Consider the following 23,572-nt stretch of genomic DNA (forward strand, 5'->3'; position numbering starts at 1 on the left):
ATCTCAATGTTTCTTCTGCATTGGGAAAATCAGAGCAGATTTGTTTTAACATCTCTGGATCTCCAGTGTCACTATCAGGGGCTTCACATCCAGCATCTGCTCTTCTGTGTTCTTTTCTCCTGCACTCAAGCTTGACCAAGTCAAATATACAAATCCTCCTTCTTAAGACAGTCTTATAGCAGACAGGCTTTCTCTGAGGTTTAATTTCTAGGGCTTAGAGGTACTTATTCCTTCTCCCTCCCAAATTCCTTCCTCTTCTCTTTCTCATGCCTACAGTTCCACAACTAGAAATATATTCTTTCAGACTTAAAGCTGAATCTTCATAACCTTCCACATCTCCTAGGAAAAAAAATCCCTAAAGATATTTTGAATTTAATATGGAGTTTAGAAACTGACTTGCAGGGTGTTCTATTTAGCCAACTTAGTGCTAAAAAAAACAAAAAAACAAAAAAAAAAAAACAAAACAAAAACAAACAAACAAACAAAAAAAAAAAAACTGAAGTAGTTGCCCATATTTATAAATGTTAGGTTTCAAATAAAAATTAAGATTTCATTTGTCTTAAAAAAATCAAAACATTGAGCCTTGTTGGTTACTCTTACCTGTGTAATAAAAATGAGGGGGGTTTTGATAGTGAGTTTGATGTATTAGACACTCTCCAATTCACAGAGTATCTTCCTGCCATTTCGTACCAGGTCATCTTCATTCATCTGTATCACCCACCATCATTGGATTCTAAGATCCCCTTCTTTTTATTGTTGGCCACTTACACCATGTAAAGAACACTGTTTGAGCTAGTTTCCTCAGGTCTGTGTTTAATAGGATCAAAATGAAGTGTGAGTTGGCTTATGTTTAGAGAAAAGAAAAAAAGATTGGGGGAGGGAGTGAGCACCTAGGACAGGCTGCCTTGGGATAACAGGCAAATATGATCCTTTTTACTCCTTTGTGAGGTCTTGGCCCTACTTGCTTTTCTTTCCTATAAGAACTATGCCTGCAATAGAACATTTTAAGAAAAAAATACATTTCTAAACTATGTAAGGAAAGAGCTAGATTGCTACTGGTCTGGAGATAACAAAGAGTAATAAGAAAGAAACAAGGCATCCCGAAATCCAAAGTCTAAATGACACCTGCTCCTTACACCAGTTTTGGACTTCAATACAAATTGAAACAATACATTCTTATCCACAGCGTTGTCCTGGAGGTGCTATAATGTTTCATTGGCTCAAGTCCACTGTTACCATCATATATGTATCTATTTGAGACTGTAACTGAAAATTGTACCAAATCCTTTTCATATTTCTTGGGCCTTTCTAAAAGGAGCTCCCTTGGAGGAGAATAAGATCATTTATACAGATGAAAGGGAATCTTGCCACTAAATAAAACCATGCTAGCCTGACTCAGAAAAAAAAAAAAAAAAAAATATATATATATATATATATATATATATATATATATATATATACATACACACACACATATATATATAGCCTACTTGCTCCAGGTCCTCTGACCATCTGCAAAGATAGTTACTGCTTCTGTCTCATTCAATAAATAAAAGCAAGCAAGCAAGCAAACAAAAATATCCTCAATCTATAAAATGCTATGTAAAACCACATTAAAATACAAGCTAAATCAACACCCAACAAAGTTCTCCTTTCAAATTTAACTTCTTAGAAAGTTCTTGGTTCTGCTATGTCCACCACATCTCAATTCTGTCCTCAGGGAGGGTATAATAGCATGAAAGGTCACTGGTAGGGACTGTTGCCAAGTCAATGACACAAGGACCCGCTCTCTCCAGAGATGCATCAGAATGCACAGTGATGGGCTGATTAGGTCAGGGCATCTTCTGTATTATGCATGTGAATGGAAATGAACGTCCAGAGAGTGCTAGCAGCTATTCTGTGGTGTTTGGGAAAATGAAACCCTGAGCGTAACCCTCAATTCAATTATCTGAAGTCTGTGTTGGGAGGAGGATGCAAGACTTAATATTTCCATAATTAGGTAGTTGGTATGTGAGTTATCAATTGCTTCAACTCATAACTCAAAATGTCTAGCATTCACTGGAAAGATAGAACATATTTTATTAAAAATGCTTTAGGTATATTTTGTCCTGTTAACAAGGTAACTGCTGAAAACCAGCGAATAGAGAGGCTATTTATGGCCAAATTGTAAGAGAAAATTAGTAGGGTATTTAAAGATGAGATTAGTAACACCTCATTTACCTGGGTACATCCTGGGAAAGAGCAGTTCTGGAGAACTGAATTGTCCATATAGCTAAAGCGTATGCCCATTTAAGGCCCAGATTTTAGATGGTAATCTTCATAAAATATTTTACCCACTGGCTCCCTTCTCTGCCTTCCTACATAAATATCTCTAAACATAATATTATCTTTTTCTTCCTTGATAACTCAGGGGTCATCTTGGTGAGTATTCATTATTATATCATATGGTTATATAGTTATTTCCATGCCTACTATTATCATTTTTCTCTCTCCTCCCTCAATGTCAAGCTTTCAGCTGTCACTTCATCTGTCAATGTGCCTCTTCTCAGCTTTCATTTTGCTGTTTCTAATCTGTTGTGGGCTGGGAAACCAGATAACCAGGCTCACATAGAATGACATGCTGAATAAAAGTCAATAAGGCCCAGAGCTAGACACTAAGCGATAATATGCTTGTCTTTAATGTGAAGTTTTCATGAAAACTATTTCGGATATGCAGAAGAGTTTTCACTTAATTTTAGATTCAGGCAACTCCTTTAGGGTGAAGTTGTTATTTGAATTGGTAGAACATTTCTCCATTTAGTGTCAAAGTATTTCTCTACAGAGCGACACTCTTGACATGATACAGGAAGGATTAGCTGACCTGACCCTCTGGAAGCAAATAAATTAGATGGGACCCTCATCTGAAATTTCAGGAAACCATGACTACCAAAAAATCCCCTTGACCATCAGAAGATGTCCCACTCTTCTTCCTGTGGAGCTGGATGATAATGTCTAAAAACAATAAAAATCAAAGAACAATAGGGAAAATATTTAGTTTCCTGTTGGAATTGTTAAGAATTGCATCTTTAGCTCTTATAAAAGAGTGTTGGCCTGGTGAGATGGAGGTAATCCTGGAAAGGAAAATCCCAGAACTAGCAGTTTTTTCACATATTCTAAGTTATCCACTTCACTCCTATATCTTTCAAGATAATGCCCAAGGGACCCCTCCCTAAGATCTCTGTCCCTGAGGATAGCCTATGCGTTCCCCCAAATGCCTGTGGTCTATGTTAAAACAGACTCACCCATTCTCCTATTTGTATGTGTTTAACTTCATCTTGATGGCTTAGCAACAAGAACCCTCCCTTCAGATACCACTATATATGTCTTATTTATTGGTAGCATATGCACACTCTATTTTGTCTTCTTTAAATCTTTGTCATTTGAAAGCAATTTCACTTCTCTAAAACAGAGTCGTGTTTGGCTGGGTGATAAGTAGAAATAGATTTGTTTTTCTTGTCACTTGTATCCCTAGGGCCCAGTTGTGCCAGGTCTTCACTGCAATCAGTAAAGGTGCCTTGGAGTCAAAGACAAAAGCAGTGGAAAATAGCATCCCTTGTCTTCTCATAGACTTCCTTTCTTTTCAGCATTACAATTCACTTGTTTCTTATTCCATGCTGACCTATGTGCTGAACAGCATGAACTCCCATGTCCCAAACACTCTCAAGAGTAAAATTAGTATAAAATCCAGTAGAAGAATGTTGATTATACAATTAGTTCCAAAGCTCAAAGGCCACAGGGAAAGACTGTGGGCTTGCTACTGATAATCATAGGGTTTTCTTCCTATTGGCATGATGTATTTCAGGTCTTTTGCATGGTGCTAAGCTATGCCTGCATTCTCCAAACACATTGCAATAGAGTCTTCTCCAATCTGGAAACTTGAAAATATATAGAAATACCCTTTGACTATTAATAGTTGGATTTTCTGTAATTGGATCTAAGTTATATGAACATGAGTCAGGCTAATCAATTTAGTCTATTTTAAGACATTGCATTGAAATCTACATCAAAACCTTGTAAATCAATATTCAACTAGATTAAATATGTACTTATTACATAAAAAAGTAAAAAATATCACGCTGGACAAACCAATAGAAATGTATAGTCTCTGTAAGCCCTTATTTTATCCCTTTTTCCACAAATGTTAAAAACCTGACAAAAAATAATAGACTTGCAAACACACCCAGTTTACCAGTTTGATCAGCCTCACAAATTTCAATCAGCACAACTCCACATCAGTATGGATAATTAGTTTTTTACACCAAGACAGTTGTGTTCTAAACGCCATGTCTGTATAGACAAATGGGCACCATTTTTAACATTCTCTGTTTAGCAAGCAAAATCCAGCACAAAATCACATCCTTTAATAAGCTATCCAGATGCCCCAGTCAGAAGTCCTTGGTTTATATCTTGTCTCTAAGTATAGAGTGATTTCTTGGTTTCACACTGTGGTTGTGGTCATTTTCACCATGTGATTGCTCCCCTGGTAAGTGATAAGCTCTCAGGTAGCAAAAGAGGAAGGTTTTCCCATCTTAATATTCTCCAAAATTACCTAGAAAAGAGTTCAGAGTAGGAATGAAATTACATTCAAGGCTGTCATCCATTGCATTGTCTGCAAATATGGTTGTTTTAAAACAATGAAGCAAAGGCTAATATCTTTATACACCTATTTGGGGTGTCTCATCAGCTTGTACTTTGAATAACAACTGCAAACAGAATGCTGTGATATTAACAGTACATTTTGATATCAAATTTTAGGTCAAACTCAACTTTCCACTTGATACAATTTGCTGCTAAGCTACTCCATAATGTATATAACCTGAAAAGCAAAATACAATACAAAGCATGGTGTTATAGAACAGAATATACGAGGCTTTCATAAATATGCATACATTGGTCTATTCTATAGATGATTCAGCTCACAGACCTATGAAATTCTGATGGTGCTTTTTATGTAGAGAATAAAAACCATCTAGAGGAAACTAAATGGATGTATTCTCTAGTGCATCATACCATGAAGCCATCAGAGCCCTGCATGTGAGATTTGGGAGGAATAGGGAAGCATTTGCAAATCTCTGGATTTCTCTGACTCTTTGCTCAGAGATATCATGCACAGCTATTTTCCAGGTGTGAATGTGAATGTAACAAGAGTGAATTATAAAGTGTAATCCCCCCACTCCAAAAAAAACCCTGCCAGTTTCCGTTACTCCCAACACTTCTAACACAAAATAAATGGAGGGTCTCCCTACTCTGACCAATTTTGCAACTCTTTAGACAACAACTAGGTGTCCTACAATTCACTCCCAACACTACCTAGCAGGAGTCAGAGCTGACCCCACAGGCTAAGGGCTCAGTCTCCTCACTGCAGATGCCAACTGCTAGTCCTAGGTTGTCACCTGGACTTCTGTGTTCTATAACCACCTTCTCAAGTTTGGTGATTCACTAGAACAGCTCACAGAACTCAGGAAAAACTTTATTTACTATTACCCATGTATTATAAAGAATATAACCCTGGAAAAGCCAAATGGAAGAGACAAGATATGTGGGAAGGGTGTGGAGCTTCCATGTTTTCTCCCTCCAGATGTCCCATCCTCCTAGAACCTTGATGTGTTCACTAACCTCAGAGATCTCTGAATCCCTTTGGTTAGGGATTTAATAGAGGTGTTCTTATGAAGCTATGATAGATTAAGTTGTTGGACACTGGTGATTGATCTCAAACTGCAGCCCCTCTCCCCTCCACAGAGAGTCAGCAAGTGAGGCTAAAAGTTCCAATCCTGTAATCACACTGTTTCTCTGGTAACCAGATCCCATCCTCCTAGAGTCACATCATTAGAATAAACTCAGGCAAGGTTGAAAGAAACTTATTATTACCAAGAAAAATCACTCTTCTCGCACCTATTACCCTGGAAATTCCAAGGATTTTAGGAAGACCAAATATATATCACAGTTTCTAGTAAGTGGCATTGAAAACATATATTTGTGTAGAAATACAGTACAATCTGTGCTGAAGCACTCTTATCCTAAATGTCATTTTGGAACACAGATCAGAAAACTATAACTTTTTTGATCTAAGTGGCACAAACTTGAGGAGATAAAATATGTTAAGTACTTTTCCTGATTCATTCTTTCATAAACACACACAAATATTAAATTAACCACTCCCCTCCCTATTCTTTTCCTCTAGCCATGAGAATTGCTTCATTAAGTTCTCTGTCTTATCTATGTGGAATATCTGTCTCTTGTCAGGTACAATAGATTAAATGATGTATTAAGCTGGATGTTACATTTAGGATGCTGTTGCAGTCACCTCGTTGCATTGGGTGATATTTTTCTAAAGACATTTTTTTAATACTTTGAAAATTGATTATATTTTAGATGGAGGCATGACAGAAATCTCTAATGCTCTACACTGTGTTTGTAGGCAAATATATAGAAGCTTTAAAGATATGAGGAGAACTGTATATAGTTGGTTTCATACACTACATCATTTTTAGAAGCAAAATCCCTTTGCTTAAAAGTAACCAAAAAATAAAACAAAAACAAAAACAAAATGGTCTGACATGGGGCAAGAAAATCTCAGGAGGGTAGGATGCCTTGGCCAGCTGTATGGTCCTTGAATAACTATATTACATGTCAACGGAAATGCTTGTTCTAAGAATAGTTTTTATAGGCTTAACTTTGAGCTAAGAAGCTCAGATTGATCTTGTTATCTCAAGATTTAAAAGCAATTCAAACAAATGAGTTTTTTAAACACAGATGTTGAAAAAATTTCAATCTCTTTAAATGTTCATTTTATTTCATTAGGAAGGGTAAAAGTATCTTCTTTTCTTATGTGGAAACAATACACATGACGAGTTTTGTTCTGAAATGCCAAAATAAAGATTTGTAACTTTTTGTTTGTTTGTTTGTTTGTTTACAATCGGGGTTGCTGCTCCTGCATGCAGAATAATATCACATTTTATAGGTTTGACAGATTGAACAAAAGAAGACAAAAAAAAAAAAAAAAAAACAGTCAGGAACCACCCACCCACTTGCTTCAGGACTCTTGTCCCCATCGCACATCAACAGCCCTCCTTGGTTTCAGTCAGTCTTCTTGTGGCCATAAAACCCCACATACTGACTCAGAGCGACTTCCATAAAAAGCTTTAGTTTCTCACTCTGAATTATGAGAACAGACCACAGCTCCCATTATCTAGGAAGAAGAGAATATTTATTTACAGTCTTCTAAAATAATTTTATTTCTATATAAACTTAAAGTTATCTAAAGGGAAATTACCTATACTCATTTGAAAAGTATTCCATGTATATCTGAATTCAGGCTGACTTGGGGGGATATATATAGATATGAAAACAAAGAAAAATATCAGAATGTATTGACTTGAGACCAAACTAAAAGGAAAGATTCTATCTAATCATTACTAATTCCCTCTTCCTTTTTTATTTTCCAAATAAGTCTAGTTAACAATATATATAGAAAATTTATTTTGCAATACATTTATCTAAATGATCCTTCATAAGAAAATCAGACTCTATTTCATAAATGGAATAAAATATGCCTTTGAATAGTACTAAAGAGTACATCATTATATCATCCTATTTTAAAAATAATTTGTTTTTATTTTCTGGTTGTTTCTTTTTATTGTTACTTTGTGATACAATAACATTCCATGCATAGTATGTTAGCAGTAATATTATGTGCTGTTTTTAGCTTGTTCTGGATTTATCTTTTCAAGGTCCAAGCATTCCAGTCTGCCTGAGAAGCTACTCTGTAGAGATCTTTTTTTTTTTTTTTTTCATAACTTCTATTTCTTCTTAATTCCCAGACATGTTTAAAATTCTAATCAGAGTGAGAAGGGCCATACCCAAATATGATATAACACAGAGAACCTAAAATCACTCATTTACCATTCTTTTGTCCATTGATTTTATGACCCATCAACAATGAGCTATTTTTTGCCATCAATGTCTTTAGATTTGCCAGTCATGATGACCTGAAATTAAAAATTAAGGAGATGTTTTCTTTCTTTCCCCCTTTTTGGGCAGTATGAGTCACTCTGTCGGTGCTGCATTTAGACAATTACTCATTCTACTTCTAATCTGTCCTTGTCAGTTTTTTCATGTTAGCATAACACACAAGCCCCACTATCAATCACTGTTTCTTCACCTACCAGTCAGTGTTCATTTTGTGAATGTTGGCCTTGAGTCCTAACCTGTGATGATCTATGAGTTTCATATTTAATTTAAAGAGTTCAATCTTGGAAAGACACAAAACTACTAGTAAATTCTTGTAAATGGGTTGTGCCAAATTATCAGCGGCAGGGCCACCATCATTCATAGGTGGAAGAGAAAAATACCCACTTCATGCAAAGTCAGGAAACTTACTGTTTCTCAGGCTCCATTCCCCTAAACTGGCCCTGCTGGTTCTGCTGAATGCAGACACTGCAATAGTTTCTGATGGGGCAAAGTTGTTCCTACTATATTACAATGCAGATTTAAAAGGCAAAACTAAAAGAAAAGAGAGCAAAAATATTAAACCATAACTTGAGTCAACTTCTAAGTTATATATTAGAAACAAACGCTTAATATAATTAACAAAAACCCTTAAAATATATCATTGTATCTTTCCATAATCTTCTTTATTTGTATATTGCAGTAATTATTTCTAAGCCTGAAGACTGTCTAATTAAAATTGAACACTCAAGATGACTGATTTGACTGTTCTTCTTTACAAAGTCAATACCTAAGAAGAAGCATTTCATTTGGTTAAATCAAGGTACAGAAAACAATTCTACCAAAAGATAAAACCAATCAATTTGATTTAGGAGAAGGTAAGGTTTACACTCTTTGTCTTATCTTATTGACTTTGAGGTGAAATCCGATATTATTTTTATCTGCAATCTTCATATTTAATCTAGAAAAATGTTCTATGGAACAAAAATAATCACTACAGAAGTAAAGACTTTATTTGTCACATTAACATTACAATCTTTCTTGACTTTTAAAAAATTAATTGCTGGTTTCTCTTCCCATTGGATACTTTAAATCTTGGTGACTTCTAACTGGGCAGTAAGAGAATTCCCTTGTTTCATAGCCATACCACCTCCATGCAAATTAATCTGACAGCACCTTTAGAATAACAGCAGCTGGATTCTCTACAGCTATTTTTGGATCCTGTTTCTTAGGCTTAATTTTGATTTATAACTATTGAAATTAAGTTAGGCATTTCCACTGCCTAAAAGGTTAGCTTTCATGTCTCCAATTCAACAAGGAGACTGTTTACCAACATCTCGTGTCAGTAGCATTTCAGTTTGTATAAGGGAAAGGGAAACAAAATGGCTTCTTATCTCTGACATTTCTACTTGAGATTCTTTCAGAATAAATGACTGTACTATTGTCGACAAATGCCAGAACTGCAATGTTAAATCAGACTCCCATGAACTAAGGATCTTGCCAAATATTAAGCTTTGTTGAGTAATTTTACAGAAATAAGCAACTGAGGAGTTTAAGTGAAGCATTTTGTACCCCATCGTGAATATAACATGCCCCACCCAGGTAGCCCTCCCTTGTAGATCCTGGATTCTATTCACTACAGAAAATCCTTAACTAGGGACATCCTATGAAAGGTAGAGACAATGTCTTCCTTTGAGCAAATAGCATTACTCTATTAACCCAAAAGTCCAATTAACAAGGAGATTAAACCAAGCTTCCTTTGCATTACTCTGGGGAGGACTTGGCCAACTGATTTAACTCCTCCCTCCAAGTAATAATTTAATTACATAATTAAATTAGAGCACAATTAAGGCAAATGATTGTATAAAAGAAGAAACAGAACTTGAAATAATAACATTTATTAGCAGTTATGAAATAAAAAGGTGTTTTATCTAGGACATAGTAGTAAAAGTCAAAGTGATATAGTAGAAAAAGTTGAAGACAAATGATCAGGTCTAGACATCAATTTTTGGCCATAGGACTTTGTGCATTGATTTCCCAACCCTCAGTTTTACTAATGTTCAAAAAAGTTGTAGAGAGATAAGCTGGACCAGAGTGGAAATTTTAAAAGACAATATAAAAGATAAAGCTTTGAAGACCATAAAATGTTTTATAGATATGTGGTAATAATGAGAATTAAAATGTACTCCCTCCTTACTTCATCCAAGTGACCAACAATATAATAAATCTCCTTACTTATAGATAAGGAAAAAACAGTCCCTGAAGCAAGCAATATTTCAATGGAGAGTTAGAAATGGGAATCCAAGTCTATAAAACACTTTAAATATGTCCCTAACTCAGCTAAATCATAATTTGGTAAAGAAGGTATTGGTTAGGTATATGAAAGACAAGGAAAGTTAAGAGTGAGGGGCGAAGCAGACAGAGAAAACTGTCTAAACCACTTCTCCCATCTCTATTCATTTTCCTCTTGGTTCCCAAGAACTACTACTTCTTTCATCCTATACATGTCAAATCAGCTCTCAGTAAAGGAACTAACGTAAAATAAAAGCACAAATCTGAAGCGAGGTTCAGTGGGTGCCTCTTGGAGTATTATGGTTTGAATGGGGAGCAAAGTATTTGATTCAACTTGAAGATTGTAAGTATAAAGCTTCCTATGTTAGCAACAGTCATAGAAGAGGCACTTTGAAGACCAAATGGATCTCTCTGGCCCATGAAATCAAACCATTTGAGCAGCTGCTTATTTTATCTATTCACAAGGAAACCCTAATATATAAGTTCTTTAAAAAGTGAACAGTATTGTTCTTTATTGCTACATACTTTTATTTCTAAATCTCTGCTTTTGTCTTATTGAGAGTTTATTATTAACTCCAAGCAGCCTAATAAATGAACCTGGCTCATAGACAAATTCACCCAACATTATCAGCAATTGTATAATGCTGATGTCCTACAATATATTATCAATTAGGAGACAAATACATATTTTGAATGGGAGTGATAAGAAGGTGAAAAGAGCAATTGTAAATATATTTTGAATAGGATATTTTGCACAGAAAACTCTGAGTGTCATTTTTTTAGCCTGTAACAGTCACTTTCATTAATCTTCACTTTGAATATAGAAGAAAAGTTGCTCTAGAAAAGACTGACAGGCCAATGAGGTAAGTTATTATATGATATGATTAATATGTCATAATGATGTCTAAGAGAGAGGATGCTCATTAAAGTTGTGGATGACAATAAGGTGGAAAGAGTACTAAGACCTTGCAAGGTCAAAAAATATTTCTGAGTAAATTTGGTGAGTTTCAGAGAAATGGTCGAGTAAAGATATGGATTTAAATTAGACTAAAGGGAAATCAATATATCAGCTCTGTCAATTTTACCTGCATCCTGAACCTGGTGACTGCCCACCATGTCCTCTGCTGTCCTCAGGAAGAACTATCATCACTTCTTATCTGGCCTAGTGTGACAGTGCCCTGAATGGTCTCCCTTCTTCTTTTCTTGCTCTCATATAGACTATTCTTCACAAAACAATGATGTTTAAAAAAAATTAAGTTAGAGTATATTCTTCTTTTCTTAAAATCCTCCAACAATATTTAGAATACAATCTGAAATCCTGGCCATGGTCTACAAGGCCACAGATGAAATGAGTTCTGCCCACATCTCTGATTCTTTCTCTTAGAACTTTCTTTGCTCTAGGTAGATTGTTTTTCTCCTTCACCTCTTTGATTTACCTTGGAGCCTTTGCACCAAATGTTCCCTGCATGTGTGCTGTTTTCTCTCACTCTTCAAATGGCTGCTCTCCCTGCAGCTGGCTCTTGCTTAAAGTCACTGCCTTGAGCCAACTTACTTGACCACCTTGTATCTAAATCTCCTATAATTCACATCCATGGCCATCAGGGTTCATCCCAATGCCTATTTATTGTCTTTATAGTACCTACCATTTATCTAAAATCACCTTATTTGTTTCATTTTAAGGTCAGTTTTCTCTAATGAGAAAGTAAGTGTTGTGAGGGCGAGTTGTTTTCTGCCTTATTTACCCTGTATTTTCCACCTCAGAACTGGGCTTGGTTGGCACTTAGTAGAGACTCATTAGGTATTTGTTGACAATATAGGAACACAGGTTGCAAAGTGTTATCCAAAGACCATTGGTAGTTTGTGAAATTCTTTTTGGGATACAAGGGCCAAAACCATTTTCATTTCTCACAAATATATGAGGTCTGTCCAGAAGGTATCCAGCCATGCAGTATGAAAAATAGAGACATCTATTGATGAAGATACCAGATACAAGAAAAATTGTACATAGGACAATGACGCCTCAGTCTTCCTTCAAAGTAGGCACCTTGGGACCTCACACAGTTCTCCCAATCACCATCAGCTGCCCCGTCATATTTTCCTGACTCTCATTGACGGTCTGAAATCTCTTGCATTTTATATGTGGTCTTAGTTTGAGAAAAGCCAGAAGTCACAGGGCACCAAATCTGGGCCCTAGCAGGGCTGAGTCACCTGGGTGATTTGATGTTTCTCCAAAAATCTTTGCATAAGACATGATGCATGAGTAGATGCATTATCATGATGAAGCTGGCAATCACTTGTTGCCCATAGCTTTGGCCTTCTGAATCATCTGAATAGTTTCTGTGGTGCAATGTTCAAGCTTAGTGTAAAATGTGATGCAGATTCGTTGCTCTTCTTGCTCAGTCATTTTTTTTTAATAGTTTAATGTATTTTAATAGCAAACTTACAGGAACAGCACAGAAGACAGACAACATTAAAAACATGTACTTGCATGTAGGACAACTCAGTTAGAAAAGTATAGCGAATGGATGGAATCTACTGTATGATAAAAATGCTACAAACACCATTTAGTTGCCATCAATAAGAAACTTACTTGTTTTAAAAAAATCCAAATGCTGGCATTGTCCAGAAAAATTTAACAGGTTTATTTATATTGTTATAAAGTTGAACTGCTGAAACTTGTTCACTGAAACATCTTTACTTGCATTAATGCTTTATGTCCCCGCATTTATATTAAAAAAATTCACACACAAACGAAAATGGAAAAACTGCCAATACCTGATTTCTGTCCCCTATTTTCCACTTGCAATCATATACTTAGGTACCTTTTGACCCCATGGAAAAAAAAAAATCTAATGTTCAGAACTACCAATAACAGGAAGAAGATATTTTTTTTTTTTTTAAAGAATGAAATGTTTCCCATCATAGTGGACTCTTGAACATGTTCTCCACGTATGTGGCGTGCTAGCTGGATGTCTTTTGGCATAATTGTTACATGTTTGGCATGGATAGCACACAGGTTGGTGTCTTCAAAAAGGCCAGCCAGATAGGCTTCACTTGCCTCCTGCAAAGCACCAATAGCTGCACTCTGGAAGCGCAGATCTGTTTTGAAGTCCTGAGCAATTTCTCGCACCAGACGCTGGAAGGGAAGTTTGCGAATCAGAAGTTCAGTGGACTTCTGATAACGTCTAATTTCACGGAGTGCCACAGTACCAGGCCTGTAATGATGAGGTTTCTTCACCCCTCCAGTAGAGGGCGCACTCTTGCGAGCGGCTTTGGTAGCCAGTTGCTTCCTCGGTGCTTTACCACCGGTGGATTTGCGGGCAGTCTGCTTTGTACGAGCCATGGTAGAGAGACCTCTTTAGTTATCCCCCTTTTCCTTCGGCTGGAGCTCTGTGAGCTGAAGGAGGCGCTGGCGTTAGAGAGCGACGGCGGCTGCGAACACCCTTGCTCAGTCATTTTTAATGTGAGGGCCACATAGTACACATGCTCACTCAACAGCATCTACCGCCCCCATTGGCTAGCACAATGAAGGCACCATTGTTCACACTTAGACATTCCAATCCACTCTCTTTGGATGCCAAGTTACATCAATGTCATGCAAACTGTTCTCATGGCTTGACTTTTTTTGGACAGACCTCATAAGGCAGAATTGTCAAGAGGCTACACAGCACGTGAAATTACAACAGATTGCAGAAGCAGATGAAATGTCCAATAAGGTAAAACATAGCTACTTTTTCTTTTGAAAAGATAGTTATTTTTCATAAAAGTAAATACCTTAATATGTGACAGGGTAGTTATTATTCAAAATAGATAAATACATTTAAAATCTTTTCTCAGTTTTCATTCTCAATATAGTAAATGTTGATAGATTTCATGTGTGCAAAGGGATTCTAAGTCTAAATTTGGAAAAATTGCTGCAACGGGGTATCACCAACTATCTTCCTTTATTCCCTAGAAAGTATCCAGTAGAACTTTCCCTCTGATTAGAATTGCCCCTAGATAGGGTGTATCTTTTCTAATTCCTGGTTCTGCTATTAATTATTCATTAAAAGTCTTTTTTTTTTTTTTTAATCCATCTCTTCAAATCCTAAGTATTCTTTAAGGCTATCTAAAGTACCCCCTCATCCATGAAATCTGCCTCATAGCTCTATCACCAGAAGTTCCCTCTGTATGTACCTCTAGAGTGCATTAATCACCTATATTACTTAGCCACTTGTAGTATGACTTATCTCCCCGAATTTCCTGTAAACTTCTTTGAAAGCAGAAACTAACGATCTTTCACAGACAATAACAGTGGAGTTGTTTGTACCATCAGACAGCACCAAAGGAAAATAGAATATTGTCCTCAATAAACTCTCATTATCTTACAACCTAGAGTATGGGACGATAAAGATTAAATTGGAAAAACAGTAAATTAAATCTCTATCCCCAAAGTAAAGAATGACAGTATAGTACTCATGACCTGTATCTTCTGGGACTTATTACCCGAAGTAGTCAGAATTCTCACTACCACCTCCACCGAAGATGTCCACACCCTAAATCTCTGGATCCTGTAAATATATATTTACATGGAAAAAGGGATTTTGTAATTAACATTATGGACCTTAACATAGGGACTTTATCCTGAATTATCTGAAGTGGCCCAATCTAATGGCATTTGTTCTTAAAAGCAGAGGACTTTGTCTGGAAGTAGAAACGATATCACAGTAGGGGAGTCAGAGAGAACTGAACCATGAAAGGGACTTGACATTCCTATGTGGACAGGGGGAAAGGCACCACGGGAAAAAATGAGGGAAGCCTCTAGGAAAAACCCATCCCAAGGCTGACAGCTAAAAAGGAAATTGGACCTCAGTCCTTCAAGCCTAAGGAAATGAATTCAACCAAATACTTGAATTGGCTTGGGAGCAGATTATCCTCAGAGCCTCCAAAAGGGAATGCAACATTGCCAAAACCTTTATTTTGAACTAAACACACCACTGTACCCAACTTCTGACCTAAAGAAATATGAAGTAATAAATCTGTATTGTTTTAAGCCATTTAGCATAGTTTTTATAGCAATGCTAGAAAACTAAAACAGCATCTATCATATGTTAAATGCCAAATATTATTATAGCACACACAAAATACAACCAATAGCCTTTAAAGATCCATACATTTCACTCTTTCCATTCACCCCACAACCTTCCTTAGCATATAAATTATGCACACAGTAGACATGCTTTTATGATTAAAGACTAAGTAGAAACAGTAATAGTCACTGCTTTAATTTTTTGTTCCTTTTGTTTGTTCTAAATGTATTCTTGTTCCATGATAAGAATTTGTTTGCAAGGTTGTTGTAGGAAACTTTACCCTTAACTTTTTTGTCCATAGTTAAAAGTGAGTCCAAAAGGATTTTCAAATCTGAAAACAACTAAATTGTTACCAGTGTCAAATGAGACTGTTCTGCCACCAGCTCCACTTGGAAATGTAGCCAGTACGTGATTGCCAGCTGAGTTTTGTGTAATTTAGTTGTCAAAGTGATGGACCACAACTCTTCCATTTCATTTATATAAAAGCAGTATCGACTTGCCTGTATCCTCTGCCAGGCCAATGGTGATTTTTCGGGACAGGATACTCTGTAAATGGTGAGGCCAAAGCAAAGAAAAAAAGTTGAGGGGAAATAAAAAATAAGATAAAACATGACATGCTCTCCAGGTGTCCTAAATGTAAATCATCTTTTATGCTATTAAACTCAAAGTTTCTGTGACCTTGTTGTACTAGTAATAACAGCACCAAGGTGAAAGTCCTTGTAATCCTTACAAGACAGACCATTATCCAGCTGCTCATAAAACAGATTTTGTTCCTCATGTATGTCACTTTGGTAGGGCATATTTTGGAGTTAAGAAATAAAGATTGACTGTAGTTACTAATTGTTCAGTATCTTTAGAGAAAAATGTAAGGATACGTTTTTATTTTGATATCTAGACCAGAAGATTCCTAGGGAGCAAGGAGGGAAAAAAGAAACCCTCAAGATTTGTTTTAAATTTCTTAAATTATCCAAACGATGGTCCTCCCAGCCTACCATAGAGAGAAGTAAACTCTAGTCCTTACTAGATACTCCATACTCAGAAGTTAACAATTATTCTATTTTTATCAAATTTTGAATAGATCATAGTTTCATCATTTAAAATAAAAGCATTAAAATATACAGAGAAACATCTCTCTCCCATTTCTCTCTTATTTGTCCAGTTTCCTTCCAAACCACCACCACCTTCACAGGTAACTGTTACTGTTGTTGTATTATTATTGCTTCAGGCATACACAAACAAAAATGAATATAAATTATTGTCTTTTTAAAAAACATGTGGTAACATACTGTACAGACTACTCTAGCCCATGAGTATTTTTAAATATAACATCTATAATCTTTCAGCTTCGTTCCATATGAAAGTCCTCTAATCCTTGTAGCACACCTCCAAGAAGAGCAGAGAGTCATGGGTCACTTGCAGTAACTCACATTCTGTTTTGACCCAGAACATAACTTGCCTCATTTGAACTTGCACAGAGGAATAGCAGTTCTTAGGGCCATTTTACAGATTAGGATGTTGAGGCTCAGGAAAGGGCTTTTGCGGAGCTTTATACTGGCAATTTTGGGATCTGTGTGTCTCAAAATCATATTCTATTTCTACTCTGCCTTGTTACCTCTCTTAGCACTTGAGTCCCCGTAGTCATGTATCATTCTACATCAGTTTTATGCACACAAATTATTAGATTGAAAGGAAATGAAAGAGCCTTAGGACTCATCCATCCAAGGTGACAGAAACTCTGAGTTTAATGGCAAAAAAGAGATGGTTTAAATTTAAGATACCTGGAGAGCATGTAATATTTTATCTTATTTTTTCCCCCTTCAACTTTTCTTCTTTGTTTTGGCCTCACCATTTACAGAGTATCTTGTCCAGAAAAATTACCATGTTTTTACCATATGATACCACCTATATCTTCTCAATGTCAAAATGCCTTTTATAGGGAAACAAACAAACAAACAAAAACCTTAAGGGTAGAAAACATATTTTCTCCCACTCTTTTCTCCCTTCTGCCACTTTTCCAGTTATGTCTGGCCTTCCCAATCAGAATTAGTATAGGAACTGCAGGAATCATTCCTACTGAGTCTCTCATAGGATCCCAGTGCTTGGTCAGAGTTGCTTTTTCATTTATTTGATACATATTCATTATGAAATCAGATTTTGTTAATAATTTGTTTATCTCTTAACTATATATCAGTAACTGAAAATAATAGTTATAATGCCAGAATTCTTTAACTTGATTTCTGAAAAGATTGCTTCATAGTAAATAAGACCTAAAGATGTTTTGAGGAAAATGCATTATATGATCATGTGAGATCTAGAAATGTTACTTATTCTTAGAAATTCACCGTGCCCGTTATTATGTGCAAAGCTCGAAGAAGTGAGTATAAGTTTGTTTGAACCAGTGTTTCCTAAATATACCTGCACATGGAATGACTTTTCCAAATAATACCCATGAGTACCCTATAGATCATTTTCATGAACCTACTATGAGTAAACTGTTATGAAATATGTTTGTAGTAAAAAATTGTCAACAGTATTCAGAACGGGTAAAACAGAGAGACAAGGCATATCTGAAAGAATGACATACATGGCTCAGTTCTCCTTCACAAGTTTCACAAAGCTACACAGCTCATCTCCCCCATATAACTCAGAAAAGAAGAGGGGAAGTTTTCTCTATGCAGGTAAATGTATGCAGAAATTTTCTTGAATTTATAATGCTTTGGCCTCCATAGCTCAGAATGAAGAATTTAAAAACTATAATTTTCCATCATATTTTCTTGATTTAAAAAAAAATTTCTCTTAGCCGAGAGATCAGACATTGTTGTATTTATATTGTATGATTACTTGGTATTTAGCTAACTCCTCAGATGAGTTCACTAAAATAATAAAAACTGTGGCTGACATATTTTGCTTTTTTAAATTGGACAGCTTTTTATGGCAACATATAACATAAAATAATATTTAATCATTGTCAGTGTTATAATTATATTTCCCTACTGTTAAAAACAATCACATGAGTCTTTTCAAAATTCTCTATTCTCTCTGACTAAATACCTCTATAAAAATGACCTTTTTGTTATACTCATCCCCTACCCCTTCATAACAAGGTATGAATAAGAGATAACAGCTAAATCTCCAGTGGGAGAAAAAAATGCTAAAACCTATAAAAAAAAAGAGCTTATGTTTTGGTAAAGCACTCTATTATTGTTAAGATTGCTTATTTCATTTAAATTGTAAATAAGGTAAATTTTATAGCAAAGCAAAATAATGATAAGGCTAAATCTTCACAAGGACAAACAGTTCTATGAATGTGTATACCTCAGGGAAGTCGACTGAGAAAAAGCAAATATAATTTTAAATAGTGAGGGGTGCCGTTGGGGGGAGGGGAGCAAGACTAAAATTTACCTCTCGTGAAGTTGGAATACGTTGAATAAAACCAGCTAATTGTTTTCTGATGGCTGCTTGTCAGGCATAAATGAAAACTGATTTCTGCACTATGTGGTTCTAAGTATCAGTATGACAATTAAGGGAAGGGAGTAATTTTGTCTTCAAGCTTTTATTTCAGGTGAAAAAAAAAAAAGATATGGCAATGTCATTTTCTGTGGGGCTTGTTCTTACATTATAATCTATTTGAGCATGCTTCATATCAGGTCTGTTTTGACAATCAATGGTTGCTCAAATAAGTCCTTGGGTATGTAGAGAGACCCATGGAATAATATGAAGATCATTCCTGTATGGATCCACTGTAAGAGTAAGTTAAATGTCAGTTTAATTCAGATCAGAGCTATGCAACAATGAGGATGGCCCACTATAGGTGAGGCTCACTGTGTTAGGCTTTATGTATGAAATTTAGCATAGATTATGGAGTACCCACGGTAATTTTATAGACAGAACTGTATGATGTATTAATCTGTTTTTCATGTAAGAAAATGGAAACAAAATAAGTAAGAAACTTGCCTAAGGTCATTTAGCTGCTAGGTGGTGAAGTCAGGAATCAAATCCAGGGCTCTAAAGTTAAAGCTTTGCATTGTATAAAATTAAATAAAATAAAACATAATGGAAATATATGAGTAGACTGAAAGATATCTATGGGTGCAAACTTTGAGTTGTATTTATGTAGTTTATATAAATTCTGGTGGTTCTGATGGATTCCAATGTTGACAACCTGGCTATGTTAAAGTGATATATAAATGGGAAATTTTCTGGTTATAGAAATGTGCAACCTGGATCAGATTCTAGAAGAGAGTTGGTGACCATTAGCTCTTTTATCTGCTACATATAGAATGGCATAACCCTCTCTTATACTAATGTAGACATAAAATGGATTATAAACGATTTCTACTAATCCAAATATAGCCCCTTTGAACTATTTCTAAACTGCCCTTTTTATGGTTCACAATTGGGTCAAGTCTGATTTTTTTCAAATATATATTGCTCGTCTTTTGGCAAGTTTCCTTTATAATTCTTATTTCTAAGCAAATAGAAAGATTTCATCACCTTAAAAAAGAAAAAAAAATGTATATGGAACAGATTTTTAAATTGCTATGCTACAGAGCACTTGCAAAAATATTTAAAAGAAAGATTTTAGGGCATTAGTTTAGAGGCTAATTAACTGAAAATTGAATTGATAAATCATGATTTCATTTTGAGAAAAACCTCCAAGTATTATATTAGAAAATGATATCAGATGATATCAAGATGACATAACCTTGATGTCTCATTCTATATCTTTAAGATTTGGGGGCTATTTAGATGTGTAAATTGTAGCTTTTGTTTTACGATGATATTTTAAGTCTCTATATTACATTCCTTTCACTAACTTCATCTTATTATTTGCAACCAGTTACAATTTTTCAAAACCTAACTTATCTCAACGTAAATACTGCTAAGACAAATAACAAAACATTGGCTTTCCTACCACAATTAATGGAGCTTATTAATATAATATTATAATTTATATTTTCTCACCAAAACTTGTGAGTTAGATAAGGCAGTAATCAATCATTACTTACAGCTAAAGAAACTAAGTTTCCAAGTGATAAAAAGAGTTGCCTTAAGTTATGCAGCTGGATAATATTTAAATATAATATAATGCATATATAAATATTAAAAATATTCAAATATATATAATAAACACAAACCATCTTCCCAGATATTGATAATTTTTAGCATACAACTATTCCAATACATAAGTGAATAAATAATTATCTATTGAAATATTTTTGTATTAGGTTGTAATATATTTTGACAATATATTAATTGTAACAGGAAATAAGGCAAAATTTCATGTTTTATTAAGCTTATTTAAGTCATAGCTCTAATGGTATAAACTTCTAACTCCTTATTTAGTTGTTTCAAGCAAACAATTTTATTTAAACAAATAAATTCAATTCCATTGCATATAATAGTTTAAATTTAATGAGACTAATAGTATCAATAATTATATTAAATCTTTCAAAGCTTTTTAATGCTTTATGGCCAGGATTCAATGTGATAATGTATGAAAATATTTAGCAAAGTGTCTGGTACATAGTAAGTGCTCAATAAATATGAGAATAACTCGTTTCCTTTTCCACCAAACCACAAAGTATACCATGACCCTCATTTTTTCAAATTGCTTGAAATCTCTTGAACTATGGAACTGAATTATTTTTAACTTCCCATGTATGCTTTTCTTGAATCATTCAGGGGAAACAAGTTAGGTAAGCTAAACCTCAGAATATCTGTTACGCTTTCGACCTCATTATTATAACATTTCCTTCTAAGTACTTCCATCTACATGAGTGGACTGCTGGTTGCTAAACCCCAGCCACAGTTGATTGGCCTGTGGATCACCCCACAAGCTGGCCTTTGGTCCATAATGTGCCCGCCCATCAAAGATCTATGCAGACAGAATGAATGATAAAAAAGAAAAAAAGAAAAGCAGAAACAAAAAAATCCACCTAAATCTAATGACATCTCTCTTATAAATTTACAAATTCAGACTAGAGATAAAGGAGTCAGTTAGTAGTAGAAGGTAAAGCAGCAAAATCACACACAGAAAGAGACACCTTGAGCAGTTAAATCATTTGGTGGTAGAGTACTAGACCAGTGACCCCCACCGAACTCTGCCGTGGGTTCCTATAGATCCGACTATCATGAGGTTCTTGTTTTTTCTTGAAGCCTAGACATGGAGATATTTCAGTAGTACTATGATAACTACCTTTCTCCTTTCTTCGTCAATCTTTAAAATGCATTTCCATTATTTAAGTAACATTAGTGTCCTCTTTTTTTAACTAACAACATAGTCTACTATCCCAGGGTTGTTGTTTTTTTTGTTGATGTCATTGTTGTTTATTTGTTTTCCTTTTAATGTCTCTACCTGCTAAGTTATTCATTTATTTCATGTTCTGACTTGGAGAAAACCTTTAAGGCAAAAATCACATGATATACATTCTGGTATATTTCATACAAAGAGTTGTTAAATACTTCTGTTAATGGCAGGTAGACTTCACATTAGCAAATGATCTTAGCTAACTGATAAGACAATTTTGAGAGCAATTAGAGATTCTCCAATTGATAAACAGCTCTTCTAAAAACTTTGTTCAAGATGAACATTGAGTTTAAAATAAATTTTCACAGGCAATAGTATATGCTAGTTGTAGTTTATGACAAATTGAAAACACTATTAAACATTTCAATTCACTTTGATAATATGTTGACTATATTTAACCGTACGTGTAAATTTTACATGAAATGTATGTTTTGTATAATAGGAATGCTATCATGACTGGGACATCTTTAATCTCATAGTGATCATGGAAGACAACCCCAATGTTACGACTGCAAAAGCATAATTTCTTTTTGTTTGTTTACTAAGAAATAAGGATCATCCAAAATACTTGCCATTTAGAGTCTACCTATTTTCTCTTCATTGTTGACAGTAAAGCCTGCTACTTTTCCTTGTTTTATAATATTTGCACAACCATGGTAAGGTAGTAGTAGCCAGTTTCTCTTATCTCATGACATATTTCAAATGAACTTGCACATCGTTTACATAGGTCTAAAGTGGTAACTGTAATATCTGTTGGGTATATGCAGCTAGCTGTCTCTCATGTTTCTGGTCATAAATCTTTCACATTATGGTCTGGATATTTTCTGAGGAAAGAGAGGAAAGAAAATAGGTGTGTATGTATTAGCTTGGCCTAGCTTTGATCTGTCTTGCTGGCTTTCATCACCTTTGGAAGAAACTGCATTTCACACTTAAGCTGTTCCACTGTGAATAAACTGATGACCATCCTGTGGATTTTTACAGCTCTACAAAAGACATCCAGGTGCACCTGTCTTTTGACTCAGGACCCAGTTAGCCCCTTTCACATTAACAAAAATTGCTTTTGGGAGACTCAGACCTGGATGACTTCCAAGATGGTTAAAAATAATTCTGGAAGGAAAGTACAGTGCCGCTTCTTGGCCGTGGAAACGTGAGTAATGTTCACCGGAGCAGATTCCTTTCAGAAAATTCAGATACCCATTTCAGCTTCCAAATTTCTTGCAGAACTTATCTTGCACTTTCAGCTTTCTCCTGATAAACATATTGAAAATGCAGTCAAACAGCTTTTTATCATTTCAAAATTCAAGCTCAAACTTAATCCTGCTGCCCTGAAGCCAAGGAAGTTGCCAGGGCATTTTCATTATATCCAGACTTGACTGCAGAACCCTTTGTCATTCTTTAAACCTCTGACAGCACCATTCATTTAGAACAATGTGATCGATCCAGAAGAAGCCAGTGGCAATGAACTCTGGGTACTCTTACAGAAGAGAATATCCTATCTAGTTGAAAAATGTTTCCTGCTTTATTCTTTGCCTTGAGATAAAGTCTCCCATCATCTGGATTTTAGATCCCAGTAAATCTTATAGGTTTTTCTGTATTGTATTAATGGTGCTTGCATTTAAATCTCAGTTATCAGTTACACTTGTATAATCTCCAGTCAACAATATTAGAGTGGCCTATCATTACTATATACATTATTTCTAAAAATGCAGACTGCTATCTGAACATTTTATATTTTATAAGGATTTTAGGTATTGTATGAAAGCAGTCTACTAATCTGTGATTTATATAGAAATAGAACATTCATTAGTATTTTAGGACTAACTTAAGAAAATTACCACAAAGGCAGCTGTTTCTAAGCTGGCTGCCATTCTGGAAATTAGAAATAATATGAATGAATCTGAGAGTCAAGGACCTT

The 23,572-nt window shown here is 35.2% G+C and overlaps 1 protein-coding gene across 1 annotated transcript in view; it reads right to left on the bottom strand.

Moving 5' to 3' along the window:
- Positions 1–13,713, bottom strand: part of LOC150005953 (histone H3.3A-like) — a 52,494-nt gene extending 38,781 nt beyond the window's left edge. Inside the window, exon 1 of the mRNA XM_090280732.1 lies at positions 13,145–13,713. Within this exon, the coding sequence (XP_090136858.1) occupies positions 13,145–13,621 (477 nt within the window). The 5' untranslated portion in view covers positions 13,622–13,713. The remainder of the gene's footprint in view (positions 1–13,144) is intronic.
- Between the last annotated feature and the right edge of the window lie 9,859 nt (positions 13,714–23,572).

Source organism: Furipterus horrens, unplaced genomic scaffold (assembly GCF_987537825.1).
Source record: "Furipterus horrens unplaced genomic scaffold, mFurHor1.1.pri manual_scaffold_6, whole genome shotgun sequence".
Classification (NCBI taxonomy): Eukaryota; Metazoa; Chordata; class Mammalia; order Chiroptera; family Furipteridae; genus Furipterus; species Furipterus horrens.